The sequence below is a fragment of the Centruroides sculpturatus genome, unplaced genomic scaffold, assembly GCF_000671375.1.
Source record: "Centruroides sculpturatus isolate CEXI.00-Female unplaced genomic scaffold, Cexi_2.0 scaffold113, whole genome shotgun sequence".
NCBI classification, from domain to species: Eukaryota; Metazoa; Arthropoda; class Arachnida; order Scorpiones; family Buthidae; genus Centruroides; species Centruroides sculpturatus.
Genome location: NW_019385770.1, coordinates 387065 through 407997, shown reverse-complemented (window position 1 = coordinate 407997; position 20933 = coordinate 387065). Strand labels below are relative to the sequence as shown.

The 20933-nt window shown below is 30.7% G+C and overlaps 1 protein-coding gene across 5 annotated transcripts in view; it reads left to right on the top strand.

Moving 5' to 3' along the window:
• The window catches only part of LOC111641969 (1-acyl-sn-glycerol-3-phosphate acyltransferase epsilon-like), a 56234-nt gene that overhangs the window by 8023 nt on the left and 27278 nt on the right, over positions 1–20933 (top strand). The window contains exons 2-4 of one of the 5 annotated variants that reach the window (XM_023388230.1): positions 1691–1785; positions 7613–7808; positions 18265–18343. In XM_023388230.1, coding sequence (XP_023243998.1) covers positions 7629–7808; positions 18265–18343 — 259 coding nt within the window. In that variant the 5' untranslated portion in view covers positions 1691–1785; positions 7613–7628. The other 4 variants (XM_023388229.1, XM_023388231.1, XM_023388228.1 and 1 more) reach the window with 4 other exon arrangements.

Genomic DNA, 20933 nt, shown 5'->3' with positions numbered 1-20933 from the left:
TCCGACCCCCGATTAACCGACACCTCGGTTAACCGACCGTCCTAGTCGGCAAATTTCAAATGTCCGCTAGTGATGTGGCGCTACAATATTTGGCTATGTCTTGGCTACTTTAATATTATTTTTACGTGTTTTAGCTGGCAACACTCATTCGACCATGAAAGGGAGCCAGTATTTAAACGAGGCTTAATTTCCTAATTTTTAACGATATAATAGCGACGATTATTATTTTAAAAAATTTTTGTTAGGCTTAACATCGATGAAAATTCAACGCGAAGTAGGTTAATAGCTATATACTAATATGCTAATTACATGGGATATAATAATATACTACACTAATAATGGATTTTTTCCAGGGCTGTGGAGTCGCGTAAAAATCTACCAACTCCGACTCCGACTTTTCCTTATCATCCGACTCCGACTCCGGCTAAAACACCAAAACCCCACGACTCCGACTCCACAACCCTGATTTTTTCATACAATTTCGGTTATTCGACTTTTCAATTATCCGACCAACCCCAATCCCCAATTTGGTTGGATAATCGAGGCTCTACTGTAGTTTAAACAATACGCGTGAATGGTCTCCGTAAAAGTTTCAAGAATATGAATACCTATAATAACTTACACCCAAAATCCAAATCGTTAGCCGTAGTTAAGCCTAAACTGCCGAATTATTTTTCTGGCTATTATCTATTCTATTCACCAGAGCAAGGTAAATTTCTTTATGCAACGACATACATGATTATCGTGTATGTCGTTGCACAATTTCACAATGATCCGATCTCTACGTCATCCGAATAAGCGGAGTTTTCAACATTTCATACCTTACTACAGAGATGGAGCATGTTACAATTTTTTTTGGTTTGTAGTTAGAAGACTTGAAAAACAAAATCCGACAGCTTTATTCGAACGAAACAAAAAACCGACACATTAATGGAGATGAACGTCGAAAAGTTGATACAAAAAGTTATACAAAAGTTAGTTGTACAAGAAGTTAGTTGAAAAAAGTATAGAGGAAAGAAATCTTCACAGCTATCATAGCTTAAGGCCGTGGAAAGCTTATTATGGGACGAGAGGTAGAGTGGACCCCACTTGCTTTTTGTACCAAAAGAAATACTGTACAGTATATAGTTTCTATATTAATAAATAATCTTATAGATTTAGAGATTTAATTTTTTTAGTGAAAATAACACTGATTTATAAGAGCAGGAACCAAGGACCGTAAGTTTTCTCTGGGTTCAGGAAAACATCCATTGCATCTCCCTTCTTAATCACCCTGTCATACTTATATCATTTACTGCTTGTGTTTTCTTGTATCATGTTAGCTTCATACTATAAAATCCATAATAATAGCACTAAGCTATAATAACTATAACCAAAACAAAAAACAATCTTAATCATATAAAGTACAGTAAAACTAATTATTGACTTTTTATTTCACTTAAATGTTATGATTTATTAGCTTATAGATTGACTAAATGTAGTTATTTGTCAGTTCTATAGAAACTTTTTCTTTTAGTCATTTACTTCAAATCATATTGAAAATGCACAACTGAAATTTTCATATAGGAGTTCCAAAATAGAAGTATAGTACGTTTCCAGAACATACTTTGATTCCATTAGTTACTTCTTTTACATTATTTGTAATTTTTTCAGTAACTGTATACAGAATGAATCTCTTTATCTTCTTTAGGTATTTCTAATTGTAACGAAAAAAAAAAAACACCAGACAGCAAGGACTCTTACACGACTTTCTTGGCACTTGAAAAGGGATCGGGAAGGAAGTCGGTAATTTTCAGTTATACAAACTACAATACAAAATTTAAATAATAACAAAAGTTTAAAAGAAGTAAGTTTGTTGAATTATGAAAAATTTCTGTTAAAAAAAGAATATTTAACTTAATAAAATTGCTTGTAGCGCCATCTGTTAAGAAATTTTATTTAAAAATTTTAAATAGTAATTTTGTAATAAAGGTAATAGTAATTTTGTAAGTAATAAAAAGGTAAAGTTATGTTTTGGAGATAAGAGTGAGTTTTTAAAAATCGTAAATGCCAGTAACAACCAATTTTTTTTATTAAGTATGATTCCGTTCGAGATATGACTCTCTAATCCAGGCATGGCCAACATACGGCCCGCGGGCCAGATTCGGCCCGTCCAATGAATTTGTGTGGCCCGCGATCAATCTTTCAATATTAGCTACTCAATTCCGAATAGCTCGATGAAAAATTCTGACGCCTAAAAAAAAAGGTCAACACTTAACTGTGCGTCCAGAGTTAACGCTCCATTACACATGTCTTCACCACAGCGTAGAATGTTGATAATGCATGGTAATGTGAAATATGTATCTGTAATCTCTATCTACAATTCAGTCTTTACGAGGTGACACCACAATGAGATCTTGCACCACCTCAAAATCTTCCTAGGGCAACCTCAGGTTCGGCCCGTAGAAAAAGTTTTCTTTCCAATTCGGCCCGGGGGGCAAAAACTGTTGGCCACCCCTGCTCTAATCCTTTCTATCTCCCCTCCTCTTGACTTATACTGTAATTTCCAAAATATAATAGCATTAGCATCAGTGCCCATATACAGACATATTCTTGCCAAATTTCAAAATTTTTGGTCTATGGAGTCCTTAGACATATTGAAAAATAGATTCCTCTCAGACAGAATTTTGTAAGATTTTTTTTTTAGTTTTAAGTGTCTACACGTGGAGAAATGTAAAGAAGAAAAAAGAATGGAGGGGTCAAAATTTGACCGATTACCTTACTTCCCTATGTTATTTTAACAGTTGGGAAAGTAAAAACAGAACTTTAAAAAATTAACTTTGTACTTTCTTGTATTATGTTATATTCAATCTGTAAATGATGTAATTACGATAAATGTGAAGATCTCCATTAAGGCCCGGTACAACCATCCTATTTTTAAACGTAAGATGCCGTTGTGGCGCCGGGACCCCACTGCAAAAATAAATACACGTATACTGTGAAATGACGCACAGAACGCATTTTTCCGTCGTCAGAGATGGATGTATATCGAAAAAACGTGTAATTTTCGTTTATCTTCTATATATACGAGGGATGTTTAAAAAGTATCGGACCTTTATTTTTCCCGCGTAAACCAATGATGCACGGGAGGTCTCTTTCGGTGGAGTTGTGGAGGGGACAGACATGCACAGCCCTGAATTTTTTCCAGCCTGCAGGAAACGTCAGTCGCTGGCAGTCGACCTATGAGTGAGGATGTGTAGTGAGCGCTCGTCGAATTCCACTAAGTTGGAAAATGACTGAACAACGTGAGCAGCGATATTGCATCAAATTTTGCCAAAAGCTTGGCGATACCCAAGCGGAAACCATTCGCAAGATTCAGCAGGCTTTCGGGGACGATCCTCGAGGCCAAAAAAGCGCGGCAGGTCCGCAGCAATGTCAAGATCATGTTGACAGTTTTTTCGACTCCCGTGGGGTGGTGTATCGTGAGTACGCATCACAAGGCCAAACCATCGCAAAGGAGTACTACCAGGAGGTCCTTCGTCGTCTTTGTGATGCTGTGCGATGCAAATGACCGGATCTGTGGTCAACCAAAACTTGGCAGCTCCATCATGATAACGCACCCACCCTTCTGCGCATCTGATTCGAACTTTCGTCGCCAAACACAACATTCCTGTGGTTCGTCACGCTCCGTACTCTCCCGACATGGTTCCGTGTGACTTTTGGCTATTTCCCAAGCTGAAAATGCCGCTAAAAGGTCAAGATTTTAGTCAAGAGACGACATCATGCGGAATGCGACGGACCGGCTGATGGCCATTCCAAAAGATGCGTTCCAGCAGTGTTTCCAGCAATGGCAGGAGCGCTGGGAGAAGTATATACATTACCAAGGAGACTACTTTGAAGGGGATTAGGGTTTTGTACTTCAAAATCAATAAATGTATTTTTGCCGACCAAAGATCCGATACTTTTTGAACACCCCTCGTATATATTGAAACAAAAAAATTGCTTCAAAACTGTAACATTCAAAATTAACTTAAAGTTTTTTTTTCGTTTACGGAAATAAAATACTTACGTTTTTGATTAAAGTTGTTTTATTTACTTTATATATATACAGGAGGGGAAGTCATTTAACACCCCTGCTACAGAATATAGAATATACAGTACTGTACATTGAGCAGTAAATCATGTAATACAAGTATGCATAACTCTAACTGTTCGAATTAGGTCAATAAAATCTTTGATTTGTCACTAATGTAACATAATTGCACATCGGTTTGCGGCAAATCATCGGATGTTTGCAGTGATCAACATAGAGTGCAAGGTAACGCTATAACTGGGCGATTTACATTGGGCGATAGTCAAGTGGGCGAGGGTTACTTGGGCGACAGATGCTTAAAATTTTGGCGCGACAGATGCTTAAACTTGGGCGACAGATGCACGTTTACGATTTGGCGGTGTTTTTTAACATTGGTAAAATAAATATAAATCACAAGTCATCCAAATTTATGGATTTTTAAGATGACTACGAAAAATTCAAAAAATATATGATGTTGATTAAGAAGAGCAGTAACAGGTTTACAACATCAGCATAAAGTAGACGTTACGATGAAGATGACTAAAGGATTTTGAGAAAAATCCTTTAGTCATCTTAAAGACTACAATAGGGAAATAGAAAAGACGATGAAGATGACTAAAGGATTTTTCTCAAAATCCTTTAGTCATCTATTGTAGTCTTCATCATCTTTTCTATTTCCCTATTGTAGTCTTTAAGCTACAGTAGGGAAATAGAATAGAATATTTACGTAGTATTGCATATAACTATAATATGAATTAATAAAGTTAAAATAAAAATTTTGGTTCTGAATTTCATATACCTTTTTTTTTAATGTACTTAACATGTGTGAATATGTTAGTTCAATTAATTTATTATTTTGAAATTAACATATTTTTGGACTGCAATTTAAAAAATTTGTAGACCTACAAATTCCCACTGTTGTCCGACTGTCTGTCCTTCCTTAATTTCAAAAACGGAGTTAGATACATGAAAGTCAAGACCAGATATAGAAAGCTCTGGTAGGAAGACCCGATTAACTATACGAACTTTCGTGAGACCGAAAGTTCGTATAGTTAATCGGAAGTCACGTTATTTTAATGCAAAACCAGTTGAAAGTGATTTGATTCTTGATTATTCAGAAAAGTTTTAGTCTAATTATAGTATAATTTAATTGTATATATAACAATATTTATGCTAAGATATATTATGGATACAATAATAAGCATAAAAATTAAGGATTATTTTACATAATTTTTATAAATTATTAAAATTCAAATATTTTCAAGTTGATGCGAACAACTTCAAGTACAGACGTTAGCTAAATACGCTGAATCTTTCTACCTACATGATGTTATACTGTAGTTACAGTATTACTTAGAATAAAAAAAATACAGGAGAGTTATACGTTTTTAGAAAGCCTTCATATGATCATTATATTTAACTGCCCATTAAATTCCGTAAACCTTAAGATTTTTTCATAAGGTGTCTGACAGTATACAATATATCATCCGGTTGACCCTATTGCAAACCCAACCTGCCTGTAATGAGCAAAACTGTGGACTTAAGTAATCAATCATTTATAGACTACCACTGTCACGAAAATCGAATTATTAGTGATAAGGAAAAGAAACAGCCACAGACCAGAAAATGGCAAATTTTATTGTAGCCTAATTTGGAAATATGAGTCCAGTAAATAATCTCTGTACTTCACAGGCATTTCAAAACAATAAGTATTTACTTGCATCATAACTTTCTACTGATCAATTTATATTCGATAATACAGTAATAACTTTAATGTACAATTTTCGATGTAACAAATACGGATTTTTAGTAAAATACCCGTGATGAATACATTCGACTAATTTTTAATTTATTGATATTTTGTAACTCTCTGCCCAGTGGGCACTAAGAAGGCCTTTTACCATGACCATTATGAGTTCGGTCAGGCTCGCAACAGAACGGCTGAGTGATGAGGAATGGGACTCGACATATCCGGAACATATCACCCTCCGAAAAATTATTGGGGATTTTTTCGACTGCCCGGACTCCAGAGTCAAGCACAGGCTGACAGTTTAATCGTTTTGGCAAAAATTCGATTAATAGAATGTTTCTATGTTGAATTCTTGTAAACACCGATAGTAGAAAAAAAAAGACAATCCATTAGATTTTTAAGAAAAATACAAAGTTGAGATTGGAGCTATATATACTCAATCTATTGAGTATCGATGTTCTGGTTGGAACATCGATACTCAAAGAGAGGATAACTTTAAATACGATTCACACACACACACACACAACAATAAATAAATAAATAACAGGAATCGCTTAATCTGAAGAGTGGATAAACTCATCATATAGTGAATTCACCTACAAAAAATATAAAAAAATTATTTAAAAATATGACTTCGGAAAATAGCACCGTATGTTAAAAGTGCAATATATTTTTTGTTTTACCTTTTTTCTATTTTAAAAATATTTAATAAGTTCGCAAATAATTAATTATTTGATAGAATATCGAATGCTTTGTGCCCCATTCGATGTGCCGATTGATTGATCACCTTACGTTTATCGCCCATCATTAAGCAGCGATACGGCAAAAAGGAAGTGGTGTAATCTATGCATGCTTATTTCAAAATCGCAATCGGTTTGCACCCGAATCTCACCACTGCGAGTACACAACAGACGCTCTTTATTGTCCTAAGCGTTTATATGCATAAACGCATGAATCCATGCCTCTATTCTCTTCATATGTTGACGTAAAAGTATGAATGTAGCCAACCATACGCTCGAAGCATTTCAGTCATTCGACCAATGAGAGGAGCCGACGCATTTACTTCTCAAGCTGTAAAAGTAATTGTTCTTAATGAATTAAACTTGTACATGTGTTTTCGAATGTAACATTTCTAAGGAAAAAAGCATCGTTCTATTTATTGATCACGCGTGTTTGAAGGAGCGTGTTTAGCGTGCGAGTCAATTAGACTCGCACGTATATCAACTTTCGTGAGAAACGAACGGCTGCCCGGAACGTAGTTGTCATGGTAACGGTGACGTTTCGATGCGTGTTTAATGAGACCGGGCTGTAAGTGGATACCCAGCTTAAAACATGTGTTCAGTCATTTTAAGAATACTTGCAATTAACAATAATGTTAACCTTAAAAATCGGAAATATTCTCATTTCCGTCAGAAAATTGTGATCACATGCATTAAAATCACTGATATTAAGAAACCACAGTAACGAATCATTTCGAGTGCAGAATCACAGAATTGTTCATGACTAGTTCGAGGTGCCTAGTCTCGAGTATGTTAATTTAACGACGCTTTGTACTGTTGTCAACCAATGGCGTATTCTGATGAAATCTGACTACAATCATAATATTATAAGCATAACATGCTTGCCTTTATGAATATATTGGGAATGTCACGTGTCATGAACTCATTCAGCTATTTGTCTCACTGAACGAGTTGGTATCAGTAATATTCTAAACACGTTTATTACCGCGAAAGTGAAAATCACCAAACGCATAAAACAGAAGCGACTTGCATTTTTTAAATTTTAGTAACAATGGATATTTCTATTTACAGCAAGAAAAAACTCGGAATGATAATTCCTGCAGTTATTATAATTGGATCAGCTCCACCATATTATTTATTATGGCTCGTATGGAAATTTTTTTCACTTGTTTTACCATCGTGGGTTTATCAAAAAGGTGATGATATATGTTATTGTTGTTATCAACGTTTCATTTTATTCTTCTTTGAAAATCTATCGGGTATGGAGGTAAGCACATTTTATAAATTTTTGAATATCAAAAACTAAATTTAATGCAAAAATATTTAAAATTTGAATATGTTTAAACTAATTTATTAAACATACTTTATACATATTTTTGAAATAATATGAATGATAATTGAGATTTGATTATTTTATTTTTAATAAGTACTATAAAATCATTTTAATAAAGTTTCATATTGTGTATGAATGGACAATAGTCAGGGCTGGTCTTCTCTATAAAGGGGCCCAGGTGCAAGAAACTATTTGGACCCTAAATTTTTTGTAAAGTAAAAAAAAATTACAAACACGAACATATATTACTAATGCATGTTTATTTAAAGCGTGATTTTGTTCTTGCTAATACATGAATTACTTCAGGAAAATTATAATTTTTGCAATTTCTTTTTCGATGCTTAATATAGCAAATGCATTAAGCGTTCTGCACACATGCTGGATCGAAGATAATTCTTTATTAATTTTAATTTGCTGAAAGAGCGCTCAGCACTTGCTATAGTAACTGGCAACGCAAAGAAAAGTTTTAACACAGTTAATACATTTAGAAATAACTCATTATAATTATTATTTAGTATGTATTGCATATGTCTTGTGCGTTATTTACATCCCTTTCATTCAAAATCAAATCCCGTAGCAAACCAATTTCCTGGATTAGGTTTTCATCTACATCTTTGTTATAAAACTTTACAAAGTTTTTGGAACATTTTTCTAATTCATGTTTTTCTAAGGTTTTCATATCAGTGATTAATTTGAAATCAGAAATAATATTTGGTATACTTTTAAATCTATCTTCTATTTGTACAATAACAATATCAATTACAGTGTTAAAAAAATAACATCTAAATTCCTCTACCGGGTTTTCTATAACTTCATCTTCTGCTATTTCGGAATATAACCTTTTTCTTTTTCGTATTCGTTTTTCAGGAAAATGTTCTGAAATATTCAAATTACGTGCTAACACTTTTGCTTCGTCTAAAAATGTGTTAAATTTTGTTCTTAAATTTTGGATTTCAGTTTTAATTTTATTGACTAAATTAAAAGCCGACTCAAGAATAATTGTTTTCGCTTGAAATAGTATATTGATAGCGTTAATTTTAGACAACATTGCAAACCATACTATTAAACATAAAATAAATGGCATTTCTTGTATTGAATCCAATAGACTTTTAGCTTCGGATACCGCTGTATTATCGTTACTTATATCAATAAATGCTTCTAGGGCATTACAAGTTTGTTCAAACTGTGTATACCCTACTTTAACCGAATCTATTTTGGCTTCCCAACGACTGTCACATAATGGTTTAAGAGTAATGTTTAAATGCTTTTTTAGAATTTCCCATCTCTTTGTAGATGCAGAAAATAAGCAATATAAACGTTGCAATATCCCCCAAAAATTTTTACAATATATACTTCTGGAAGCGGCATCACAAATTAATAAATTAAAAGAGTGTGATAGGCAAGGCACATATATTGCATGAAGGTTTAGAGCAATTATTCTAGATTGTACACCTTTATATTTCCCTTTCATGTTGCTACCATTGTCGTATCCCTACCCTCTACAATTCATAATATCTAAATCAAACTCACTTAATGTTTTCAATAGAGTTTTTGCTAGTGCTTCTCCAGTCACATCAGTTGCTTCAATAAACCTTATAAATGACTCATTTATAATTAATCTTTTCTCTTCAAAATTTACATACCTAATAATAATTGAAGTTTGTTCCTTATGGGAAATATCAGAAAAATCAGATTTTATTCACTCTCGGATACAACTGACTGGGGTGACGACTACACAAGAACTCCCTCAGATATTCAAAAAGTATGTAGGAATTTTTACCTTTGACCTGACACTTAGATCAAGTTACAACAGATCAGTTATAACAGTTTTCTTTGATTCTTAGAATGGCTAATCCTACCCAGAGACAATAACGGTCACCAGAAAGTTCCAGAAATAAGACAGACAAAAAGAGATAGAAGAAATTATAAAATAAACATTAAAACTACGACTATATACAAATATACATATAATTTTATATGGCCGACGGCCACAGTATTATTTTCATTTCTTAACGCGGGCTATATGGTATTGAGATTTTTTTCTGAAAAGTCCAATTTAGGTGGGAATCTTCGGGAGTTCCCCGAATCAAATAACAAAAACTAAACACTCGCATCATCAAGAATTAGTTTGAAGGTTGTCAAAATTCAGAGATCTACAATAATAATGTTTATGATAAAATGTACTTTTCATCATACTGACAACGATAGGAATATTGTCAAGTTTTCATGTGCAAGAGTACATTCTTTTAGTTCTTGATAATGTTGGGGCCCCTTCAATCGTGGAGCCTCGGTGCATAGCATCCTCTGCACCCCCCGATGGCCAGCCCTGACAACAGTTGAATAATTAAAAAATATGTATACAAGTAGAAGTTACTTTTAGTTAATTCGTATATGCTGTATATAAACTTTATTTAAAAGTAACTTCTGCCTACATATGTTATATTAAGTATATATATGTTTTTTTCATGCTATGACCTTTTATTTTAACTTATAATAGAGCAGAGAAATTTTAAATAACCCTATAATTAGAAAAAAGTATTTGTGAAATGTAATAGAAAGTAGATTAGCAGGTGGTGCAACATCTGTACTTTAACCATAGAAATTAGAATAAAAAATAAAAATGAATGGATTTCCAAATTATTTATTTAGAATATCAAATTACAGATTTTAATTATCTGTAAAAAAAAAATTAAGAATAAAATTTAATGATTAACGTCGCGAAATGATACCAGAGGGCGGAGTTTTTAATGATAAACAGAGAAACGTGGTTATTCTGTTCAATTTGTTGTATTAATTTTTAAACGATGTTTGATGCCATTTATAATAATAAATAATAAAATGATTGTTAGATATAGAATGTGGGCGAAATATTAATATTTTGTTAAATATAAATATTAAAGATGAAGATTATAAGTGTAATTCATGTATTTTTGTAAAAAGAAATTATAATTGTTTTCTTAATTGAGAAACACAACAGATGAATTGCAAACGTGGAATAAATGGAAGATTTCTTTATCTATGCACGAATGACTCTGGCAATCCTAAATCAGAGAAAATATTTGGTAAACAGTCTAAAAATCATTTTTTTTATAATTACTTTTTAAAAATAATTACAAAAATAAAAAGTGTAATCGGTTTTTAATAAAGTATACTTTCAGTTATTGTATATGAATTCATGAATACTTTAAAATTATATTAAAACTAGTAAAATATATTTTTTTCCATTTTATATAAAAATTAATTATTTCTGTTTAAAATATAGGTTTATTAGAAACTCCAAATGTACCTCTAGATATAAGACACATCAAATATAAAGTATATATTGTGGGTAAAGCAGGAGTTGGAAAATCTTTCTTGTCATCTTGGTTGTCTGGATTAAATAACAATTCTTCATATTATGCTACTTCAGGTAATATGTTAGATATTGGTTAATTGATTTTAGCAACCTAATTCTTCAGAATTCATAATACAGAGAAATATTTACAAAAGTTTTGTAAAAATTTCATGATAAGAATTGCCATCTTAAGTTTAATAACAAAAACTTTTCTAACACTACTGACTTCAGAACATTAAAACATATTTATTTAATTTAATTAATTAAAATGTGCTTTAAAAATTTTTATTAAAGTATTAAAATGCATTTATGTAAACTTCAACATTCAATTAAATGTTCTATGCAACAACTATTGTTTTCAAAATTTTCACTTTCCTGGTGTATTGCAATTGATCTAAAAATGACCCCAAGAATTTTACATTTTTGGACTCAGAACTTTAAAGCGTCAAGAAATGCAATAAATTTAGGAGAAGTTTCTGTATGTATGGATGTTAATTAATTAATGTATATATGTACTGTACGTGTGTGTGTGTGTGCGTGTATGTGACACACGATCCCCCTCTATCTCCTCACTCTTTGACCTTTAACCACCAATATTTAATAGCATCAATACCCTAATATACAAACCTTCCAGCAAGATTACAGAAATTTTCGCAAAAGGCACAGGAGTTAATAATTAAGCTTCAAACTAGGTGAACAAAATCGTGTCTGCTCATACACTAACGTGCATACATACAGGAAAAAACCCGAACTGTTTTTTGCATTTCTCGACATTTCAAGGTCAAGTATCCATAATCGAAAAAATCTTGAGGAGGTTATTTTTTGACTGATCGCCACGCTTTCTTTCTGTTATGTATGTTACAGTCAAAACCCGTTTTTAGTTAGAACGCGTTTTAACTAGTTGAAACTAGTTTATACTGAATGTCTTTGTTAAAACCCGTTTTGTCTAGTTAAAACTAGTTTTAACTCAAATTCATTTTTGACTAGCAGTAAATTCTAGTTTTAACTAGACAAAACGGGTTTTAACAAAGACATTTAGTATAAACTAGTTTCAACTAGACAGAACGGGTTTTAACAAAGACATTCAGTATAAACTAGTTTCAACTAGTTAAAACGCGTTCTAACTAAAAACGGGTTTTGACTGTAACATATATACTTCATAACAATGTATTGTATGATATATAAAAACAGTCATTGCTATTATAAGATGATTCAACATTTGATTATTGTCAATATAAAAATAGTTGAAGTATGAAAGTATAGTAGTGAAATTGGCTGATCGTTTTTAGCTATTGTTGTTTCTTTTCCTAATATGTGCACCACTGCAGGTGAGAGGAGTACCATACAAATAGATATCACAATGGTTGCTGTAAGTGCAGGATAAATGTTGATGCCAGAGGTTTTAAAGAAGACTATGCTTTTTCTTCCATAGGTTCAGTTGTAAAGTAAAAAGATTGGCATAATATATCTAGCAATAGAATATTTAGTGGGCAAAGTCACTCAAAATTAGTCTCCAGCTTTAACTTAAGATCTTCAAATTCATAGACAGGGCAGTCATATACTGTGTGATAAATGGTTTCAGTTTTTCCAGCTGTACATAGTGGAAGACACTGGTCAGATTGTAGGTTGCCAGTAGCTCTTTGAGTTACCAGGTCTTGTTAGAAATTGTAAGAGCAAGTAATTTTTTATATCTAAACAAGTCCTGGATTGTGGGAAATAAACACTTTGTAACAGCTCCTTTTTGTAGTGGTTTCCATTGTCAGTCCCATTCAGTTAGGAGAAAATTATTAATGATGTGCAGAGTTCTCTTTGAGTAAGACTGTTCAGAAATAGAGAGATTATCATCAGTTGCAGCTTGTTTAGTTGTTCAGTCTGTTCATTGCCTAGAGTACCAGTGTGCTCAGGCACATACATAAGTATATTTTGCAGCTGGTTTCACTCAAAAATTTCCATAGAGCAAATGTAGCTGCTTGGTATATCTACATCCAATGTAGATTTCAGCACAGATTGTAAATCACTAAAGATATTACAGGAAATCCTCATTAGTTCAAAATTCAAGGGACAAAATAATCATGACTGAAATGTTGAATTTCAAATTATCCAAAATGCCACGTAACTGATGTAATTTTTTTAAGCAAATGGAATATGGGAATGAATACAGAATGCTATGTTTGTTATTTAATAATTAATAATAATATAAATAAACTGTAGATAAACGCATCTGTCCTGTGAGAACCTCACAGGTCGCCAGATAAGTTTTATAAAAAAAGTAATGCAGAATTTCTGAATGTAGACCAAGTTATTTTTAAGTGATCCAGAAAGTAGTAAGTTGTCCAAATCTAGTAGTGTAGTGCTTTACAAATATCTCAATCTACTACTTGTAGCCCAATCTTGCAATTCTGAAACCAAGCCAAACTTTTGTGATAAGAGAAAAAAAGGGTAGTCTATGGGTAAGGAGACATCTGAAAATGTATTACTGTAAAAGCAAAGCCATGTTCACCAGATTAGAGTTGTTGTTGGTCTATCGTTCTCTTATAATATGGAAGCACTTTGATCTAAACAAACAAGTTAACATATGCACATCACTATTTGTTCAGAATTTTCATATTGAATTTCAAAGTAGCCATATTTTGAACTAAACCAATTCCTTAGCATGTTAATCCCTGTATCCCCAGTTGGGACAAATAGTACGGTTATGAACTAACGGGATTTCAAATTATCCAAGATTGAATTAATAAGGATTTCCTGTAAAAGTTTTAGTTTAATCAGGTAGTTTGTATCCAATTAAACACCAATAAAAATAGCAGCTAGTTCCACTTGGTACAGATAGGAAATCATTATTTGAGAATATAAGTAGTAGTAGCATTGCCATAGATATAGGTACTGGATCCAATACCTAAAGATGACTGATTCTGAAGTCTGTTGGAATAAAAAAAAAAGTGATAAGAGGGATGTACTTTCTTAGAAGACTGAAGGGCAGTGATGAGTATCTTTCTTTCCTAGGATACAAGTTTAGACCTGTTTTCCAAAGGAGCTGTTCATGAAAAGATAGAATATTACCATAGTATTGCAAGAGGCCAAGATAATGTATCAATGAGAACTTCAAAGCATCATTTTAAACTATTTTATAAAATCTGGTTAATTTAATAAGGAACTTACTTTGGTACTTGCAGAATTTTTTTTGCCAAAGCTTTGTATAAGATTTGGCAAAAATTTTCAAGTCCTAGTTTTGAGGCAGCATAAAACACTACAGGTTGAATTGCTTGCTCCTTTTAGAATCTAAGAGGTACATGAAAGCTAATGCCTCGTGTACACTTGGCATGTTTAGAAAGTTGTCTTTTAATTTGTTTTGCTTTGGCTATAACATGTTCATGTATGTGCATTGAAGTTTAATTTCTGGTCCAGAAAAACATAAGATACTTGTGTAATTTCTTCCACTGTATGTCACTATTATTTAGTTTCATAGAATGACAGTGATATTTGTATTTTGTTTACTGCAAAATATCTTTAGTTTTGGCTGCATTGAAGGTCAGCTTATACTTTCCAATCAGCAATACTGTATGATAGCTTAGCATTTTTATAACTGCTGATGATTTGATCATAGAAGGCCTGTATAATTATATCTGAGTCAATTGACAACAATAAAGCAAAAGCAGCAATTTATAATAATAATTCACAAGAAGGGGAAAACACCCCATCTTGTGAGCAGTAGTTTCAGTTATTTTTCCATTTCAGCATTTTATGAATTAATCCTAACTTTCCTAAGAGTCCTAAGAACTATTTTTAACAAATAGATTGGACAGATCAGCTTTATCAGCTCATTTAGAATGTCATGATACATTGTCAAATACATGTTGTATATTGAAAAATACTACAGCAGTGAATTTGAGGCGATTTAAGTCCTTTGTTTATTTTTTGTGTTAACTGAAATGACTGTGTACTTGAATATATTTTAAAAACTGGATAATTGTTAATATACCACTCACCAAATTAACAATTACCTGTTCATAACAAAACAAAAATTCTTACTATGAATGTTTTTGTCTATGTGAAATAGATGTCTTTAGGTATTAACAATATCAAACAAACAACTTATAAAATAGAATGTTTTTTAAAAGTTTGGATTAATTATGTAATTTGAATACGTGTTAAAATTTAAACATACATAAAATATTTGAAGCCTATCTGAATAAATAATCAATTAATTTCACGTAAATTATGACGTAAATATCTTTCGTAATTTAAATTGTCTTTAATATGAGTTTCTATCGTTGGAATCTAGTTCAAAAATGGCGCGCCATGCTGTGGAAAGTGTGTCCATTTCCTTGAAGTTAATAGTGACTCCCTGTTTAATTGCCCGATAGATCTCAAGCAATTTGAGGTACTTGAGTTGTGCCTTCCCTGATATTCTGTGTAACAATTTAGCGTTATGCAGTTCAACCTGAACTTCCTCATTACTTGCATATGTTGCTAATGCCGTAGTAGTCAGCTTTTTTCTTATGGAGTATTCATGTTCTCTCATCCTCATGGTGAGACCTCTGGCTGTTGCTCCAATGTATGTTAATGAGTGGTTAACTTGGTCATCATGAAGAGGTATCACATAAACTCGTGGAGAGTAGTTGTGTTGCAAGGGCCTTGATCCATGACAATTTCTTTTCCTTTTCATTTTGCTCCTGTGTGTGTGTGTGTGTGTGTGTGTGTGTGTGTGTGTGTGTGTGTACCCTTGTGATAGATCAAGTGTGATAGATCTAACACATCGTGGAGATACTTATAAGAGCCCTTCACCTTTGCCAGAAGAAAATCTCTCAGCTCTCAGAAACAGGGTTCCAGTTTTATAGATGGGAACAATGTTTGATAGTCACATACCGTGAAATATGCCATCATTGGCTTGCTAAGATCTCGTAATTTTTGAAGTACTTGTTCTGGATTAGTGATAGTGTACATATGATCCTCTAGATTGCTAGTGATGTATTTGTTAAGAATTCTCTCCATTTTAATAGTGGGAGTAGTAGTTTTATTCACTACTGCACATAAAAGACAAATAATTTAACTTCTTTGTGTGAGTGATATATTGATACATAACTCAAAAGTATTTGCAAGTTAAAGGAGATTATTTTAAATATCTATTAAAATTAAACAAATTTTGATTCATTCTGTATAAAAATATATATTAGACATTTTAAGAATATAGTTAATTTATCTTTTACTAATTATTGTTGTAGTAAACTTTAATTCATTAGTATTATTGTGTTTTATGAATACAAATATGTTGTGAAAAATTTTCATTTCCTATATAGATATTTCACTAATCTTTCACTCAAAATAATCTTGAAATCTGTTGTTATAAATATATTAAATCAAAATTTTATATTCATTTACATTGAAATTTTTAAGAAAAAAAGAATGCATTTGGTACATTAATTTTATTTGAAGATTGTTTTATGTATAATTATTCTATGCTGATTATTCACTTTTATAGCACATTAATGTTTATTAATTGACATGCATTATTACAACAGTTCTGGATTATACACCATTTAATTATTTTAAATAAGAAAATTTGCAAAGATTTTCTTATATGAAGATTTTTCTAAGTGATGTAATGTAATATATAGTATTTAAAAAATTTACCTAGGGAAAAAAAGAGAGAACTTTAGTACCATGTTTTTTCACTTCTAATGCACATTTTTCTTTGGGAGTTTTCTGATCTCAAAAATTGGGATGAACATTAGAATAAGGCACCAAGTCAACTTAATGCAGCCTCTCACATTGTTTTCTCTTTGGTTGACAATTTGTGTGTATATGACATTGGTATAGACATATAATACATCCTTTCCATTACTATGGTTTTAATTTTGGTTTTGATTCTGGAACAGTTTGAATTACTGAAACATTTGAATTTCTGAACTTATGAATTACAGCAAGCCAAGTGAATGATGTCCAACAAATGAATCTTCTATAAAGCTGTTTAACAATGAGTTATCTATATTATCCACTATGCTAAAGAATATATATAGTATCATACTGGAATATATGTATACATCTTTCATGTTTGTGCATACCAACATGAAATAATGAAATAACACTAACTTAAATTTAAAAATCTTATGTGAATACTGGAATGCATATAAATTAATTACTCATAAACCTTAAAAGTCCAGTAGTAAATATTTAATAGCAAACAAATGCTTTCAACCATACTTTTGAAAGTGTTTGTTTGCTATTAAATATTTACTACTGGACTTTTAAGAAATAACACTAATAAAACATTTATTATACAGTAATTTTGACTGTGATTTTTTTTGTATTGGTTCTCAGACTCTCTGTACTTAATAGTCATAAATGAATACATTCAGAAATGTAGACATAGTGAAGCACTGAAAACATGAAAATAAAATGCTTATCTAAAGGCTGTTTAAATGCATTACTTTTTGTGGGTGTATATTAAATTCACAACTATTTTTTGCTTTTACAACGTTGATTTTTTTCTGTTTTGACATCTCAAAAATTGAGTGTGCATTAGTTTTGATTGTACATTAGAATTGAGAAAACTTGGTAGTTTTACATTCAAGAAATTTTTCTACATGATAAATTCTGTATAACACCTTTACTGTTTAATAATAAATTTAATTTTTTTTTTTCTTTCAGTTAAAATGTAATAACCCAAATATGCAAATATGAGATTGAACGATTCAATTAATTTCTCCAAAACAGTGTTGTACCTGGCATTATTTTGGATTATATTTCAATACACTATTTCTTTTAGCTAGAAATATTTGTATTAAAATGTTTTTGTATTTTTTGTTTAAATATGCTGTTAATCAGTTATTAAAGAAATAATTATAAATTGAAAAAGAAAACCTTGAAAACATTTAACAAATTGCTAATAAAATATTTTAAAAAATAAATCTATAAAAGACAGTTACTTAATATCATTATTATATAATATTAATATTGATAATGTATTTACAAATAATGTATAACAAAACTTTTGCAAAACATATTTTAAATAAAAAATAAAACTTTGTATAAAAATGTAAATTTTTAATATTATAGATAATATTTCATGGTGATGCATTAGAAGTGATGAAGAAGAAGGAGAGAGTGATTTACATGAGCAACCATCAAAGTACTAGTAGGTTTAGTTATGTTTTTATTTCAAGTATTAGTTAAGTGAACAATTTAATCAACTAATGAGGCAAATGTTTTTGAAACTTATTTATTATGAAAGCATTTTGAATTCACAGATTTAAAAAATAATAATAATAACTGTGAATTCAATAACTTCTTAAAAGGTTTCAGTTTTTATATACAAGGATATTTTGTAATATAAACAGCAATTGAAAAGAATATTTCTTGAAAATACAGAATGTAATAGAATACTTTATTGGAAACTTATGCTAATTTCTAATGTTTTTTTTTTTTTAGCTGTGGATTAATGTATCTATTACATAGTTTCCCTACTTTTGGTAGCCGTAACATTTTGCATTGTTTTGGAACATTTTATATATTTCTTGAAATGTATAAAATGTTCCAAAATGTTGAAATTTATAATTCTTTGAAAGCAGTAATAACTAATAATAGATGTATAAATGAAATAATTGTTAAAATATTTTAGTAAAACTTAGTAAATGGTATGAAAAAGAAAACAGTGTAATTTAAAATAATGCAGAGTTAATAAATAATAATAAACCTTTTTAAAAAAGTAGAGCATAACTTCAATTTTTCAGAACTTTTACCTCTTAAAATGTAAAATATTTTTTTGAAATTTTGGTATTTTCTAATAATGTATATACAGTAATTATCATTTTTCTAAGCTGCATCATTTTAGTTTTTTTTTATGAGTTTGTTTTCATTCAAATCTTTTATTTCTGTCAGTAAATTAGTGAGGCTAATGTAGCTTTGTATATATTTTATTGAGAAAGTCTGTATTTGCAGCAAATTTACATTTGCTTAGGCAATATATTGTTTGTTGTATTTATTTATAGGCAATGTCTGAATATACTTTTAACTTCATACTTCATCAGGCAAACCTAAACCTGCCAAATGCATATGAAACAAACCAGAAATAACTGAATAAACACATAATTTACAGATTAGACCTTGTTAAAAGTGAGTTGCTCTTATACATTTTATAGTTTGTGAGAAGAAGAATCATATGACAGATTAGAAATTCCAATATTATCTAGATAATCAAAATTTTTAATAAGTCTTTTTACATTTATCACTTATGAAAATTGTTAATATTTACAGAGTATGAATGAGCCATTGATTTTGAAAGTGGGGCAAGTCCATTTTTTGAAAAAAAAAAAAATAGTTAAGGCTGATTCTTATTACAAATTAACATAAAATTTATTTTTTTAATCAATTTACAATAAATATCTTTTTAATATCAGTATAAATTTGTCACTAGTAATTTATACCATCAATGATATTTATTGTGTTGATTTTGAAAGTGGGACAAGTCCACTCTAAATAATGACAGTGTGGGAGCATTGTCATTTAATACAAAAAATGTCCAAACATAATGCATTTTTTAGTACATGAAATTAAAAGTAAAGACTTTTATTCAACCAAACCTCTGGAGGTGACAGTTTTGAAAAGAACAAAAAATACCAATGGAGAAACTGTCATTTGGTTGAATATTTTCTGGATTAGATTTTCAAGAAATGCACTGTATAAATTGTTTTGTAAAACATCAATGAAAAAGTTTTGTAATTTAAAACTCTTGATTTATCACCAAAACAGGATAGGCCAAGTAATTTCAGAAAAATAGTATTATCTTTAAACTAGACCTATCACTAAATAAAAATATGATATGGATTTATTACCCTGTGTACTGCCCATTCATCATGAATACTTTAAAAATCTACACCATCTAAGCTAAGAAATATAATTATCAATATATGCATGAAACTTATTACCAAATATTTTTTCTTATTTTCTCTACTTTCCTATAAAATTAAATTTATTATTGTTTTATTGTAGCTTTTCGAAATAAGTATGAAATGTTGAAATAAAATAAATAAGTAAATAAATAGAATATTCAATTTTTTTGTTATAATTATAATCCATTTATAGAAAACCAACGTTTTCAACAAATTATTGCTTTTGAAAGTGAGGCAAGTCCATTCGCACATGCCAAAACCACGGCCGGATTATCGCATAGACAAATGAGACAAATGTGTAGGGCCCGATCAAACTGTCTATTTTTAAAAGATTTGTAAATAAGATAGTTTACTTTTCTGTTGGACAACTGTATATAATAAACAAATAAACAAAAATATATTGCATTTTATATTATTGTTGTGAATTCTAGAATCTAAAGAAAATGTGTTCTTATGTTTCTTCTTATTGAAACTAAAACTCCCAATAATATAGAATTTTTTTTTTATAATGATGATAATAATATTAACTACAGTATATGTATTCTTAACATCCTGTGAAATATTGTTAACTAATTTTTCTTTTATTTTTTATTAAGCAGCTGCAGTGTCCATATGCGATTTAATAGAAATAATATTAATTATTAATTGATTTATTAATAATAATTATTAATTGAAAGACTCGGGATGGGGCCCGTTAAGAAGAAAATGTCTAGGGCCCCAAAGTAAGTTAATCTGGCCCTGACCAAAACCATGATTTTTTCCACCTAACATGGATAACCATTATTGCATATTAAATTTAAATGCAATAAGACCAGAAAAAATATAAAATAAGTCTAT